The sequence below is a fragment of the Herpailurus yagouaroundi genome, unplaced genomic scaffold (genome assembly GCF_014898765.1).
Source record: "Herpailurus yagouaroundi ecotype Mexico unplaced genomic scaffold, PumYag 163, whole genome shotgun sequence".
NCBI classification, from domain to species: Eukaryota; Metazoa; Chordata; class Mammalia; order Carnivora; family Felidae; genus Herpailurus; species Herpailurus yagouaroundi.
Window position 1 is genome coordinate 1,881,764 of NW_024412404.1, and position 16,543 is coordinate 1,898,306.

Below are 16,543 nucleotides of genomic sequence, written 5' to 3' on the forward strand. Positions count from 1 at the left end.
CAAGGATAAAAACCTGAAAGAAAAAAAATTCAATAGCCACAATACCATTATTATAGCTGGAAAAGAAATTAACAGCACATCTTTCATACCAACTAACCAGGGAGTGTTCATTTCCCCTTTGATTCAGGCACCTTGGTCTCTTGCACATATGCATACACATAGGTCAGAGGCCTTGGTAAATAAAGTTCACAGGTTTTCCTTCTTTCCAGTCTGAACCACCCCCAACCTGTTTTGCTACTATACTCTAGACAACTTCCCAAAAATTTTGTAGCAGCTGCCAATGACCATGGCTCTAGAATCCCTTGTCTGTGAGGCCTGCCTCACAATCATATGTCCACTTTGTCCCCACATTTCTTTTCCATCAAGAGATCACATGTCCTAGAGCCAGGTGACTTGGCCTTGCCACTTAACAGCTTGATTCACCCCAAGTTCATTAAACATGTGTCTTAGTTTATAGTCCAACAAAAGGGAACACTATACAGGGCAGCCTGTCTAGTCTAGACTGGCTTCCAACAAGTCAGGGGAAAATGAGCACCCTGCAGGGCTCCTCAGCCCCCCTCATGATGCGTCTGCTTCTGCGGAATAAAGTCCTGGCCTCCTGTCTTGGCTGCAGGATAGGGTGGTGGGGAGGGAAGGTAAAGGCAGAGTTGAGTGGAAAAGACCCGTGGTGCCTTAGAACCCGCATGCTCAGGCTCCTGAGGTGAGTATGCTGGGTCTAAGCAACAGTCTTGTACTCGACACGTGGGATGCTTCCCACAAGAGCAGCTGCCTCACAGCCTTGAGACTCCTGAGGGACTCTCACCCATCTTTTGTCCTCTGCTGAGTCCAGACCCCAGCCTGCTCTCAAGCCTGCAGCTGGGCTTGGCATTTGGGGTCCCCCAAATAAATGACTTTCCCCACTGTCACCACTGCCTTCGCAATAGGACACACACACAGCAGAGGCTGGAGCCTCCTCTGATTGCCCCCTATCCCCATCCCTCCATGCTCCCAGCCAGAGGTGCCCTACAACCGCCTCAACAGACTCACAAGAGCCGACTGTCACATTTCCAGGAATTCTGCCAGCTGGCTGTTAAACATAGACACTATTAAAAATTAAAGTATACAAATTTATGATTTAAAAGACTGTATTGAAGCAGTTAATAAATACTGAAAATATCTTATATCCTAATTGTTTTGCTACATTTCACTATTAGTATGCTTTTAAGGTTATTTACAACTAACATCTCTGTGGTGAAAATACCACATAAATGGTGTGCTACTGCACGCTTCTCTCCAAGTTCAGTGATTTTCCCCTTGGTGGCATGAAAGCACATTGGTGGGGAGTATTTACACCACAAAAATTGGCAAGCAATATAAAGAAGGGCTTAGTTTTGAGACAGCAGAATGTTAAACACTTATCAATACAGCCCTGTCTGACTCATTGCTAGAATTCTAGACCCCTGGGCACACCCTCTTCTCAGCCTGCTAAGACCATGCTGTGTACTGAATTTAGAGAGAGCAAGGGACAATTCAGATAGTATCACAGCTAAGAGAATCCAGGAACACTTTAATCCTAGCTCCAATCGTGGCCAGACTTCCCGATGGGCCTCACAAGAAGGATTGATTCACCACAGCCCACTGGGTGTCTTTACATCACTTTATCATTATCCGTTGGACTTGTGCCAGGAACTTCCGGTGTCGGCCTCCTTCCAAACTGGGCTTCCGTGTCCACCTCCCACTCACCCACTCCTTGCCCTTCTTTCTTCTGCACAGACATAGCCTTTAGCCACATCAAACTTGAATTCCTCAAATACCTTATGCCAGGGGTATACAAACTCAGAAGACTGTGGGGACCCCACAGTAATAACTTGTATGATGGGCAGAGGGACCCCCGAGGCTCTGAAGAGGGACTGGCATTCCCTGCTTTCTGGTACAGCTAATGCTCAGCCCAATCTGATTGTGCAATGGAGAGATGAGGCCCTGCTGTGATCTTATTTTTTCAAGAGAAATTAGGAATCTGGACTTTTAAATAAAACTTTTTAAACAAAAAGTTCCCTCATTTTAAGTTAAAAAGTATTTCAAGTTTTCATAAATTTTAACTATGTGAGGTGATGGATAGGCTAACTAGCCTTATTGTGGTAATCATTTTATAATATATACACATATCAAATCATTGCATAGTACTTCTTAAACTTACACAATGTTATATGTTGATTATTTCTCAATAAAGCTGGAGGGGAAAAAGTGGGAAATAAAACACATTGCATTTTCAACTCCTGGGGGAAAAATTTTTTTTTCATCAATACTCCAGGCTAAACCAAATGCTTGTGTGAGGTATTGAGCTCTGAGGCCACCAATGCAAGACCTCATATCCTCTCAGCCCACCTGATTTCACCAAGAACAGTTATTCACCTTGTCTTTCTTGCTTTGCTGCCTCAGGCTTTTGAGAAAGTCTCATGCACAACCTAGAAAGTTCCAATGTGGGGGTCATTCTCTCCAGGATGCCTTTAGTCAACAGGCAAAAGGAGTTGGTAACTCCAAGTCCCGACATTCCTGCTCTCTGGTGGGATAACTCTGAGGCACATTCTAAATTATGCCTCAGACCCCTGGGGTTGAACTTGTTTCCTATAAGGCCAACAGGCTCATCAACACACCCTTCGCTGGTCTTAACTTTCTCTGAACTCTCATTCCACGCCCTGGAATCATCCCCAAGCAAGCTTCCTACACCCAAGTCCTTGACTTTGTTTTCAAGGAACCCAAACCAACACCACGTGGATGGATGCTCTTACTCCAGGTTTCCCCACATGCTGTTTCCTCTATTCCAAACACTCCATTTCATTCCCACCTGTTCTTCAAGAATGTGCCTAAAGACCGGTTCCTCTGGAAGTCTTCTCTGACCCTCATCTCTTCAAATGCTGTGGTAGTCTGCTGCGCTGTTCCCCAAGAGCACAACACTCCCAGACTTGCAAACTGTCATGAAGTTGTGATACAAAGAACCTTGTACTCTCTAAAGTTTTAACATGTTCATTGGATCCTACTGACCCCATTCCCATTCCTCTTTTATAGGTGAGGAATCCAAAGCTGAGAAAACCAGAGTTGGGCCAGACTTGAACTCACAGGACACCTGCTAGTGTACTGGCTCCCTTAAACCTGAGGCTTGCTGCCCAGCACTGCAGTAACTAATAGGAACAGTCAGTTCCCAAAGTTGAAGATCCCCCAAGAGCGGCTCACCACCACCCCAGCAACACACACAACAGGAAAGGGGGGAGGAGAAAGGTAGGTCAATTAGGCTGAACTTGAATTTTAGGAGTGGCCTTTTATTTTATTTTTTTGTTTATTTATTTTGAGAGAGAGAGAGACAGAGACTGAGAAAGAATCCCAAGCAGGCTCCATGCTCAGCATGAAGCCCAACACAGGGCTGGAACCCATGAAGCATGAGATCACGGCCTGACCTGAAGTCAAGAGTTGGACGCTCAACCGACTGAGCCACCCAGGCGCCCCTAGGAGTGGCCTTTTATTTTTTTATTTTTTTATTTAAAAAAAAAAATTTTTTTTTCAATGTTTATTTATTTTTGGGACAGAGAAAGACAGAGCATGAACAGGGGAGGGGCAGAGAGAGGGAGACATAGAATCGGAAACAGGCTCCAGGCTCTGAGCCATCAGCCCAGAGCCTGATGCGGGGCTCGAACTCACAGACCGTGAGATCGTGACCTGGCTGAAGCTGGACGCTTAACCGACTGCGCCACCCAGGCACCCCAGGAGTGGCCTTTTAAAGGAACAAAGAGAACAAACAGAAATCCACAAAAGATGTAAGTATCAAGTTTGTTGTTGTTTTAAATTCCAGATATTGTGTTTTTTTGTCTCTAGAAATTCAATTTGGTTATATTTTGTATTTTTCATTTTTCTCATCATACTCATGCTTTCTTCTGCCTTCCTAAACACATGGAGAAGGTTCTCATATTCCTGTCTACTAATTCTATTGTCCATTTCACTTCTGAGTCTGGCTTTTCCTTTTTAAGATGAAAAAAATTAAGTAATTACTAAGATCTCTTTTGGGGATAGTTATCTTGAAAGTTGCACTAAACCATTTATAGAGTACCAGAAAATATGATCTTCAGAAAAAGCTCTAAATATATTTAGTTCAATAGCATTCAATGTACTGTGGAATTAGGGATGATACCAGAAAACTTCAAAGGGCAAGAATTCAATCTCTCATGTCAACATAAACATTAGACACAAAATATAATCTATCACACACTGACTTCCTCCTCTATTTCCAAAGAGAATATTAAAAACGTTTGGGCGTGGATTAGACATTAGTGACTGAATACAATTGCATTTCCACAAAATTTTTAATACTCAAATATTAAAAACAAAACCCCAGATTTATATAGTTTTATTTACCTAAACACAAAGTTCCTATCAAAACTGTTTCAATTTCAGATGCACCAGGTGGGCATACCGCCTCTAAAAGATATCAGAAGAAAAAAAAGCACACATGTAGCTTAAACTTTACTTACTTGTTGTTAAAACACTTTGTTTAAATCCTGTTTTCATCAAACTCTACCTAAAATAAGAATGGCTATCCCCATTATACAGATTCAAAAAATGAAGCTTGCAAATGAAGCCAGGACTTGAATTCCAAGGTCCTGGGTAACTCCTCGGGTAACATTTTCTGCTAAGACCTAGCTGTCAGGAGTACAGAGGTCTTCATCAAAGGGCTAACCAAATTAAAAACTCTTTCATTAACTAGTAGTTAACACGGAATCTGGCTTAAGCCAGAGTGAGTCAGAAACTACTCGATTCATTTAGCACTTTTATACAGAAAAAGGCCTAGATTCAAAGTCTGCCCTCAGAAGACTGTACTGCACCTGGGTTCTTGAAAACTAGACTCCTAATTAGGACTATGCTCCTAAGGCAGGATTTTGCTCACTACTGCGCTTTCCCCCATTGGATGCTAGGGGCTCACAAAAATGCAACTGACAAATGATACTGCCCCCAAATGTGTGAAAAGTCAACCCCAAACACCCATTCTAAGTTTCTTCCCAAATGAATGGCTGTGGGGCTAATCTGTATCTTATTGTGCGAAGGACACTAGAGGCTCCCGTCTTCCTCTTCTCATGTTAGTAAGGCAGATAATGGTATTTCACAGGTGAGGGACTGGAGTTCCAGAGTGGTTAAGTAACTGGCCCAGTTAAAGAGCTGGTACTCAAACCTGGAAGTGATTCTGGAGCCGTGCTTCCTAAAAAAGTAAAAGAGTAGAAGAGTAAATCACAAGAGACTTTAAGAATAAGCTCGCAAATATACCAGATGTAATATCCAAAGCCTCAATGTGTGTGCATGTGGGTGTCTATATATGTATGAATCTACACACAATATAGACACACATATATATATTTGTGTAACATTTTGGGAATGAGTGTCACTTTTCATAATTTCCTAGGTTTATGGTTTTAAATTGAAATATAACAGTTATGGAGCAGTGCACACAAATCATAAGTATACAGCTCAGCGAATTTTCAGAAAAACTCAATACATCTAGGTAACCAGCACCCCATTTAAGAGACAGAACAGTCCTAGCTCCTTTTGTGTCCTGTCCTTAAGTTTACTTTCTAGGGGTGCCTGGGTGGCTCAGTCAGTGTTGGACTCTTGGCTTTGGCTCAGGTCATGATCTCACGGTTCATGAGTGCATGCCTCCTGTTGGGCTCTGCGCTGACAGTGTGGAGCCTGCTTGGGATTCTCGCTCTCTTACTCTCTCTCTGTCACTCCCCTGGTGGTGCACTCTCTCTCTCAAAATAAATAAACTTTAAAAAGAGTTTTTAAAAAAGTCTATTTTCCAAGGCAGACTTTAGTATCTAGAATCAAAGTTAGATGTCCATCAGAATCAACAGGGAAACAATGTTCATTTTCTGACTCAAAGACCAGAAACAAAGAGACAGGTTTTAAGGCTCAATAGGTACATTTTAAAAAATTATCTTTATTTAGGTTTCTGATTCAGCACATGTATCAAAGACTAATCAACATAAAGAAGTAAATAAGACATTAATTGGAAGTCTTACAGCTCTCTAAACTCTGACCAAGTATGTCAAGATTGCCACTATCACCAGAACTCCAACCTAGTCAAGTTGTAAACAAGCTATCATGAACAACATACAGTGTGCACGGAGATGCAGAGGCAAAAGACAATGCTAGCACTTGGCTCTCCTCTCTTCCTTGTTGATGTCTTTCTATTTGACAGTCCGCTTTTGTTTTCCATGCTAAGTTCCAAATGAAGTCCAAAGGCTCAGGGTCAACCTGATCAAACACTCTTCCGGAGGAATGCATTCTCAAACTGTTGTGCCTGCAACTTTGTTTTTGCCAGGATGAAGTTCAGATCGAGATGTACAGTACAATCTCGATGACGGTGCAGACCAAGTCAAGAACTAAAGTTGAGCAGTAACTCGAGTTAAGGCATGAATGCACACACACACACATGTGCACACACACAGCACCCACGCGATCATGAATGCAGGATTCCTTCCACTGCCTAATGAGAGACAACCAGAGCTTGGCAGTTAACCGTAACTGCTGAGCATTCTGGAAGATGCTCCTCATTTTATGCTAACAGGTGTGTGTGTATGTTTTTAAAAAATAGAAAAAAGAAAACAAGAAAAAAACAAAAACAAAAAAGAAACTAAAAACCCCTTAATCTCTTACAATGGCTCTTGAGCATGGAACTCATGTAGCAGCGTCAATGGCTGGTTCTTTAATAAATTTGGAAATAAAGGTTGTTTCACTATGTATTTCTTTGGTAGTTATCACTACAAAGTTTTCAGTGTTGGTTACCTATAAGACAAGTACTAGACAGAAGATCAAGTTACACAGAAATGACTCTTCTGTACTGGTAAGATAAAAATATTGCGCTCTCGAAGCACAGTTACTATGCTTTTTCTTGCCTTATTGAGCATCCTCTATAAGCAAGGCTTCGTGCAGGAAAAGTTCATGTCTACCTAACAAAGGGCGATACATACTCTATTTTCCTACAATTGAACAGTTAACAAAAATTCACATTATCAATTATCTCTGGTCAAATCAGTTAGAAGCCAATTACAAAGGGACAGCAGCACTTGGTGTCAAAGCCACATTCTGGTCACACATTCATTCCATGGTTGTGGTATCTCAGGAGCTCAGAATTTAAAACTCCTTTCAATTAACAAAGGAGCAAGTTAAATTAAACCTTAAATACTTCCACCCTCTGCCAAATTTCTAGAATTCTGTCCAGAATGCCAGCATGCTTGATGAGAGAAAGCAGTTCAGAGCCCAGAGAGGTGTCAGGTATTACAGAAGTTAATTTGGTTTTGTATAGAAGGCATGGTAGTCTGGCAACAGAGTACTTATCCTATTAGCAGCACAGTGGTAGCCAAGGGTCTCTGTCAGCAAGACAGGAAAAGGAAGTTACTGAAGCTACTGCTGTTCCCGCCTGCCTTCATGATGGCTACGGATTTTACAAAGGCCTTCGGGGCATCAGTCCAGGGTTACCCTGGGTGAGCAACAGGAATGGCAGGAACCATATTTAGCCCCAAAGAGAAGAGCCTGAGGTAAGGCAGCTTCCCATGGGTGAGGGGACTCCTGCCTCTACAGGCTTGGGGTCTGAATTTTATGGGTCCCTCATGGCTAAACAATCACTAAGAAATGGCCCTAGCATGTGTACCGCCCATGCGGGACAGGCTCTACGTGGGGTCAAAAACCCTTTAGAAGTACACAAAACAGCATAAATTCAAAATAGTAGTGTTTGTTCTCTCAATTCTGAATGTCTGCAGGGAGAGGCAACAAGATTTATGTTGAAAAGTGCTGTCTGAAGGAGCTGTGGTCTATATTGAAAGGAACTGACTAGTCCAGGGGCACCAGCACTACAGTTCTGCAAAGTCTGAATATCAAGAACCTGTTTCTAAAAGGCATTTGTCAGGAACGGTCTGCTCACGCCAAGTGCTTTCTGTTCACCATATGGCAATGTCTGGACTAGTGTGCTTTCAGGAGGTAACTCAATGGACAGGAAGCAGAGGAAACTCGTTGCTTTATGGACGTTCCGATGGGAGTGCAAGCTGCTATTCAACAGCATTGAATTCTATCATCTCACGCAAGACTCTTGTAAACACAGACCACGCTTTTCCTAGGAGAAAAACCAAGAACTGTACCATGAAGGCAAACCTTGTTTGCCCCTTCTCAGAATTCCTCGGAATGGCAATGTACCGGGAGGGACAGCGGGCTGTTGGTGAGATCCCCGGGTTTGATATGACCTCGTGTGATCGAATTAAAAACCTAAAGCCTCAATAATTAAATGCCGAACTTCTTCCCCATATTTGAGAACTGCACTATGATTATGCATATTACGTACACGTTATAAATAACATTTATATAGACCAACTGGGGAGTGAAGTTCTCAGTTCAGGGGTGGAAGCAGGAAGAGGTGAAAAATCCTACTGTTGCTTTTACTCTCAAGTTCTTAAAATGCTAGTCAAACACTATTATCCAACAAGACTTGTTTCATTCTGTAATTCTTAAATATGCATTCGAAGGCAAAAATGGAAGTTTCTATACTGTACACTATTAAATATCTACAATGTCACGGTTCCTTATTTTTAGGAGTGTGTTCAATAAAGAGCTAGCTATTAGAGATGGTTGTCACAAAACAGGGACTCTTAAAAATTACCGATAAATTAATTTTCAGTTCTCTGATTATATCCAACAGATACACATTCTCATCATAAAATATACATTCTCTAGTAAGTTATTTTCATCCACAGCATATATAAATATGCAAACACAAGTGGTAAAAATCACTTTACTACCAAAGTACAAAACAGTAACTGCTGAAAAGCAAAAAATAAAGATGTTGCAAGTATTAAGAAAAGAGTGACTCACAGTGTTCCACTTCAAAGTGAAACCAAACAATTTATTTGTGCTGAATGAATGGAAATAATGTATTCAGAGTATACTTCTTTGTACACTGCACTTGCTTATACTGGGCGATGTAAGCGGTCATCAATGCTAATGTGCTACTTTCTTCTACAACTCTTCTCTTTTCTGCCAAGCAATAAAGTATTCTGTGGCCATTATGCCAAGATATTCCTATAATGTTCATTTCAAATAGTATTTTCTAATATTTTGCACCTTTAAAATATTTGTTCAAACTCTATTTTAGGGGAACACAAAGAATGGAAAGGTAAATCGCTGTTTTTGTTACAATCACATTGCCCTCTGCAGCAGAAATCAAATAGCATGTTCTAACCAGGCATCAAAACCACTGGTTGGTAGGACAACATTTATCGACTCATGTTAGAGGGGCCCGGTCTGGGTAGATTAACACTAAAGATAAGGAAAGAATCACACCTTAATCTACAATAATTATCCATCCCACATGTGGAAAAGGTACAGCCACGTGATCCATCACTTCGGCCTGTTTTACAAGAGAACGGATGTTGACATATACTGAAAAAAACCTATAAAAAGTGTATCTGTAAAAAGCTCTATTAAAGAGTTTATGGTCTTGGGCACTGATCCATCTAACTTTCCATTCTACACCGAAAGCTAGATTTTCAAAGGTCTGAATTGTAGTGCTGAATTACCGGGATGTTTGGTAAACACCATTATAATGGGGGTTGGGGGTGGGATTAACAGCTCAGTAATTTTCTGCAAATTTATGAAAACAAATATAAAAAAGATATCCCTTTTTATTTTACAAACCTAAAAGCCAGGAAAATGAAGCTCTGGGGCCAAGCAAAAATTGCACGCTGCTTCTGAATTACCAAATATTGACTAGCAGATGCTCCAGCCAGGGAATGGACGTACATGTAGATTCAAGTAAAACACTGATGGAAAAAGTCGTCTGTTTAGTGTTGTAGACCCACAACACTGGCTGCGTTTCCGACAAACACTTACAACACAATTAATAGTGAAGCCTAGATAACCTCAGTGCAAATAAGTCAGATCCAAATATGCCAGGGAAGGAAGCCTTTGGCGTCGAGGAGACGGCTCCACTGTACGAGTCCCAACGTGAGATGCAGACCAAGCACATGCATTAAGGCTGGGAGGAGGGGTGCCCCGGATGTTGCGAAGGGGCGGGTTGCGAGGTGGCTGCCGAGGGGGCCACGGGCTGCATGGGCGGCGGAGGTGGAGGTGGAGGGGGCTGCACTGGGGTCTGTGTGTTGGGAGACGGAGGAGGCGTAGGCCGTTTGAATTTGTCAGGACTGTTGCTTCTCCGTGGTGAAGGCCTCTGTAGACAGGACAGAACAGGAAGTCAATCTGGGTCCAGACAGCTCATTTCTAACACAGCCTGACAAGCAGGAGCTAGTGAAAAAGGGGAGCAACAAAGACCAGAAACTAGGGATTTCCTAGTCTATCCCTACTGGTTTCTGAACTACTGATGAAAACAAGGTGGAGTTTGCATCTACACTCATGAAAAAGCTATACATAATTACTATGAAACTTGCATTGACCAAACAATTGGACTTGGGCCCTTCCAGGAGACAGCCCTAGAATTAAAAAACAGCTGTCTCATTCTCCACTTAAATCTTTTCTGTCCATTGTATGTCCCCAAGTTCCTTCCATCACTCAAAGTAAGTTTTCAACCTCCTATGAGCTACAGCTCAACCAAATGTTTCTGCTTTTACATAAAGCCATCAAACCAATAAAAACAACTTCAGAAATACCTTACTGCTTTTCCAGAATAAAAGTCTTCTTTTAAAGATTCCCTTACTGGACATACCCTCACGTCTCTCCTATTCTCAAACCCGTTAGCTACATTTCCAACTGCTCTATTAGTCAACTAAATAACCAGGTCTAAAGAAAAAACTCCTGAGTGAAGTCTGAACCAAATGCACTTAAGGTTCCTTCTAATCCCAGGAGAGAAAATTCTGAGTGAAACTAGAAACAAGGCTAATTTCAGAAAGAATACTGGGGATCAGTGAATTGTGAAGATGCAGACATTGTGGCAACCAGCAATGATTCGTTATGGCAAAGAGCCAGCCAGAATCTAATCGAGGCATTGGCCAGAGTTCAAATAACATTTCACAAAGGGCAATTTTTCACAGAAAGTGAAGCTGAAATTTTTGTCACCCAGGAAGGATTTTACTTTCAACACCAGAACTTAGTAACAAACTGCTGGAAGTCTCTACAGTTTGAAGGTGAACTGATGGTGGGAGGGAGAAGAAAGGTAAATGTCTAAGGGCATCGGGCCTGGTCTCCTGAGGAGGTCCTGTTGCTACCAGCAGCAGGAGTAAACTGTGGCTTCCTGCCCTATGGCTACTTACTGTGATGCCATGGGATGCTCCCATGTGCTGCACATGAAGACCCGGGGAATTGTAGTAAGACATTCCGGCTCTAGTCAGTGAAGTTGGTGGCGTGAAGCCAACTGTGTGACTTGCATATGATAGACCTGAAATATGACAATAACAAGTATTATTTCAAACTCAATTATCTGCTGTCTTCAACCATCTAGAAGACCTTAAAATGCAAAAGTTCTCCATCACCAATAAAAATGAACACATATGTGAAGAGTGCTGGGCTCACCGAATGGCCTGCTGGGTCAAAGGGGAAATGATAGTCAAGTCCTGGAACAGAACACAGTGCCCAGAGATAGGTCCATGCATCTTCATAGGCCTAGCTTCTTCACCAAATGGTACGGAGAAAATTGGATATCCACATGCAAAAGAATGAAACTAGACCTCTATCAAACACCATACACAAAAATCAACTCAAAATGGACCAAAGATTCAAACATAAAACCTGAAACTATAAAACCCTGAGAAAAAAACACAGAGGAAAAGCTTCATGACATTGGTCTTAGCAATGATTTCTCAGATGTGACACCAAAAGCACAGCCACAAAAGCAGAAAATAGACAAGTGGGACTATATCAAACTCAAAAGCTTCCAGAACGAAACAGTCAACAGAAAGGGAACATATAGAATATGAGAAAATATTTACAAACCATGTATCAGATAAGGGATTAGTATTCAAAATATATAAAGAACTCCTACAGTTCAATATCAAATAAATAATCCAATTAAAAAATGGGCAAAGGATTTGAGTAGACATTTCTCCAAAGACATACAAATAGTCAAAGGCATATGAAAAGATGTTCAACATCATGCAACATAATGTTGCAAGAGCAAAGATGTATAAACAACCTAAATGTCCATCAACAGATAAGTGAATAAAGGAAACATAGTATATACATACAATGGAATATTACCCAGCCTTTAAAATGAAAGAAATTCTTTTCAAGGAGAACACGGATGAACTTGGAGGACATTATGCTAATATAAGCTAGTCACAGAAGGGCAAATACTGCATGATACCAATTATATGAGGGATTTAAGTCAACTCATAGAGGGAGAATACGGTGGTAGTTGCCAAGGGCTAAGAGTAGAAAGAGAATTATTGCTCAACAGGCATAAAGTTTCAATTATACAAGAAGAGTAAGTTCTGGAGATCTACTGTACAACACTGTGCCTATAGTTATAGTTAAATTTTTGTTAAAAGTAGATCTCATGGTAAGTGTTCTTATCCCAATTAAAAAACAAAACAAAACAAAACCAGACCTTGTTAGGAGTCCAACTAAGATGTAGGGAAGTAGTGAAAAGACAGGAGAAGAAATAAAAATCAAGGAGAAAAACAGAGCAAAGGGGTAAAAATCAGATGCAAGAAAACAGGAAGTGTCAAAAGAGACACCAACGAGACAAAACCACTGTGGGTGTGTGTGTGTGTGTAGCTGTTATAAAGGCAAACAAACAAACAAAAAAAACAAATAAAAAATCACCACGGAGAACTTCGCAACTTGAGGATACTCAACAAAGAAAACAGAAGCCCTATATATGTCACTGCTCCCCCAAAGCAGCTGATATTTAGGAAATAAACAACCCCAGCCCACTATCATGTTCTACATAGTCTCCATCTAGGACCCCAGAATCATCTCTAAAGTGTTTTTAAAATACTCAAGCCCAGACTTTCCTTAGATAGGTCTGGGTTGGGGAACAAACAACTGCGTTTTTCAAATAATCCAAATGTTCAACCTAAGCAGCTCCGGAACTACTGGTCTAGTGGTCTGGGGCATTGCTTATTTATCAGTGAATAAATACAGCTATCTTTACATCTTTGAGTTCCCAGCATCTACCAGGGTTATCCAGCACAGAGTACATCCCATATGAATCAATGGAATGAAAATGGAAACAAAGGGGCAATTCGGGGAGTTTGGGCAGAACAACCTATTTTCAATCACTTTGGTTTTGTTGTTATTTTATTTTAACTTCCATATCGTTAACATACAATGGTATATTAGTTTCAGGTGTACACTATAGTGATTCAACAACTCCACACATCACCCTGTTCTCATCACAACTGCACTCCTTAATCCCCCCATCACCTATTTCACCAATCTCCAACCAACTTCTCTTCTGATAGCCATCAGCTTGTTCTCTATAGTCTGTTTCTTGGTTTTTGTCTTTTTTCCTTTGCTCATTTGTTTCTTAAATTCCACATATAAGTGAAATCATATGGTATTTGTCTTTCTCTGACTTATTTCACTTAGCATTATACTCTCTTAGAACCATCCATATCATTGCAAATGGCAAGATTTCATTCCTTTTTATGGCTGAATAATATTACATTGTATGTATATATACCCATCTTCTTTATCCATTCATCAATCGATGGACACTTGGGATGTTTCCATATCTTGGCTATGGTAAATAAGGCTGCTATCAACATAGAGGTGCATGTACACCTCTGAATTAGTGTTTTTGTATTTTTTGGGTACTCAGTAGTACAATTAATGGATCATAAGGTAGTTTTACTTTTAACTTTTTGAGGAACTTCCATACTGTTTTCCACAGAAGCTGCACCAGCTGCATTCCCACCAACAGTGAAAGAGGATTCCTTTTTCTCCACATCCCCTCACCTTTTATTTTTGGTGTTGTTGATTTTATCCATTCTGATAGGTTTGATGTGATCTCTTATTGTAGTTTTTGATTTGCAATTGTTGTGCATCTCTAATAATGAGTGATGTTGAGCATCTGTTCACATGTCTGTTGGCCATCTGTATGTCTTCTCTGGAGAAATGTCTGTTCATATCTTCTACCCATTTTAAATTGGATTATTTGTTTTTTGAGTGTTGAGGTTTTTTAATTAAAAAATTTTTAATGTTTGTATTAATTTTTGAGAGAGAGACGGAGCAAGTGGGGGAGGGGCAGAGAGAGAGAGAGAGAGAGAGAGAGAGAGAGAGAGAGAATATGAATATGAATATGAAACAGGCTCCAGGCTCTGAGCTGTCAGCACCGAGCCTGACTCAGGGCTCAAACTCACAAGCCATGAGATCATGACTTGAGCAGAAGTCAGATCCTCAACTGACTGAGCCACGCAGGTGCCCCTGGGTGTTCTTTTATAAGTTCTTTATATATTTTGGATATTGACCCTTTATCGGAAAGGTCATTTGCAAATATCTTCTCCCATTCCATAGGCTGCGTTTTAGTTTTGTTGTTTCCCTTGCGGTGCAGAAGATTTTATTTTGAGGTAGTCCCAATAGTTTATTTTTGCTTTCATTTCACTTGCCTCAGGGGATACAGGATATATCTAGAAAGAAGTTGCTCTTGCCAATATCTGAGACATTATTGCCTACTTTCTCTTCTAGGATTTCTATGGTCTCAGGTCTTACTATTAGGTTTTTAATCCATCTTGAATTTATTTTTGTGTATGGTGTAAGCAAATGGTCCAGTTTCATTCTTTGGCATGCAGCTGTCCAATTTTCCCAACACTGATTTGTTGAAGAGACTTTTTCCCATTGGATATTCTTTCCTGCTTTGTTGAAGATTAACTGACCATATCATTGTGGGTTTACTTCTGGGTTTTCTAATCTTTTTCGTTGATCCATGTGTCTATTTTGGGGCCAGTTTTTGATTTTTTGATTACTATACTTTTTTGATTACTATGGCTTTATAATATAACTTGGAAGTCTGGAACTGTGATGCCTCCAGCTTTGCTTTTTCTTTCTCAGATTTGCTTTGGCTAAAAAATACAGGCACTCCACAAACTTGCATGTCATCCTTGTGCAGGGGGCATGCTAATCTCTGTATCATTCCAGGTTTAGTATATGTGCTGCTGAAATGAGTGCCATTTTCAATCACTTTGAATCTAAGATCAGCCAATGGATGTCAAGCGACATGAACTCCACTTAGCCTCTTTTCTGAATTACACAAAAACAAGAAGCTGTTAAGGATGCTTTTTTTTTTTTTTTTGGCTTCCATAGCTGAGACATGCAGCCACCAAGCCTACCTTTAGTTGTCTTTTTTATATAAAATAAATAAAGGTTATTTTATTTCTTGGTTTGACCATCAATTAGTGCTATTTCACATGTTTCTATTCCATTTGTGGATCTTGAGTTGACATTTAAAAAATGGAGGGCTGGGGGCGCCTGGGTGGCTTAGTTGGTTGAGTGTCCGACTTCAGCTCAGGTCAAGATCTCACGGCTTGTGAGTTCGAGCCCTGCATCAGGCTCTGTGCTGACAGCTCAGAGCCTGGTGCCTGCTTTGGATTCTGTGTCTCCCTCTCTCTCTGCCCCTAACCCACTCACATTCTTCTCTCTCTCAAAAACAAACACAAATAAATAAATAAACAAACAAACAAACAATCTTTAAAAAAATGGAGGGCTAAAGTATAAGTCTTTGGAAACTAAGTGATCATGTTTATTTTTAACCACAAGGGCTTTGTTCAGCTGGAGGAGGAAAGAAAAGGTTTTATTTAACCCTAATTCTGTTTCTTATGCAAGTGATGAAATTTAAGAGATAAACTATGGATCCTTATCCCAAGACAGAGAAGCTCATAATAATAATAATAATAATAATAATAATAATAATAATAAATATCTAGCCTATTTTGTAGCATTACAAGGTTATTGGTATGTTAAACGCTAATCAAGAATCTTCAAAGACTCCCTGTTGTCTACCTAAGTTGAAGAAAAAAGAATGTCTTCTCTGGCTATTATAAAGGCCTCTGCACTTGGCTCCAAACTATCTCTTGAGTATCAAAGCCCTTGCCCAGCCCCATATCCAATGAAATCAGAATCCATGGGAGCAGGACCCAGAACAGCCTGTGGTAAGAACCACAGTGACCTTATCACTCTTGATTCTCACCTCTACTGCTCAGTTCACACCAGCCCTTTGCCTGGGATGTCTTCTCTGTACCTTCTCTCGTGTCAATCAGGACCTCGATCAGCCTCTGAAGAGGGAAACAGCCCAGACACTCTAGAGCCGACTGTCATATTAGCTCAGACTCTAGTTCTGCCTCTTGGCACCAAGTGACAGTGGACTTCAGATAGATCAACTGTAAAATGAGATTACTGTAGTGGCCTCGTAAGGTTGTTGTGGGGATGAAATGAGTAAATATCACAAAGTGCTCAGAGTGCCTGGCCAACTATGGCCTCATTAAGGTTCAGCTCATTAAGCTCCTTTAAGGCCCATCTCTAAAGTGCTCTAAGCTGGTAGCTCTCTTTGTTTAATCTCTTCTTAAACTATTTAGATTTTTTTCAATTTTAA

At 40.7% G+C, this 16,543-nt stretch overlaps 1 protein-coding gene and 1 non-coding gene across 2 annotated transcripts in view; both read right to left on the minus strand.

The window, feature by feature from the left end:
* Window positions 1-5,936: 5,936 nt before the first annotated feature.
* CCDC6 (coiled-coil domain containing 6) overlaps window positions 5,937-16,543 on the minus strand; it is a 108,827-nt gene continuing 98,220 nt past the window's right edge. The window contains exons 8-9 of the mRNA XM_040485089.1: window positions 11,268-11,392; window positions 5,937-10,231 (exon numbers count right to left, since the gene is read on the minus strand). Of these exons, the coding sequence (XP_040341023.1) occupies window positions 10,037-10,231; window positions 11,268-11,392 (320 nt within the window). The 3' untranslated portion in view covers window positions 5,937-10,036. The remainder of the gene's footprint in view (window positions 10,232-11,267; window positions 11,393-16,543) is intronic.
* Window positions 15,020-15,123, minus strand: LOC121037627 (U6 spliceosomal RNA). The gene has a single exon (XR_005793888.1). It is a non-coding gene; the product is annotated as a U6 spliceosomal RNA (small nuclear RNA).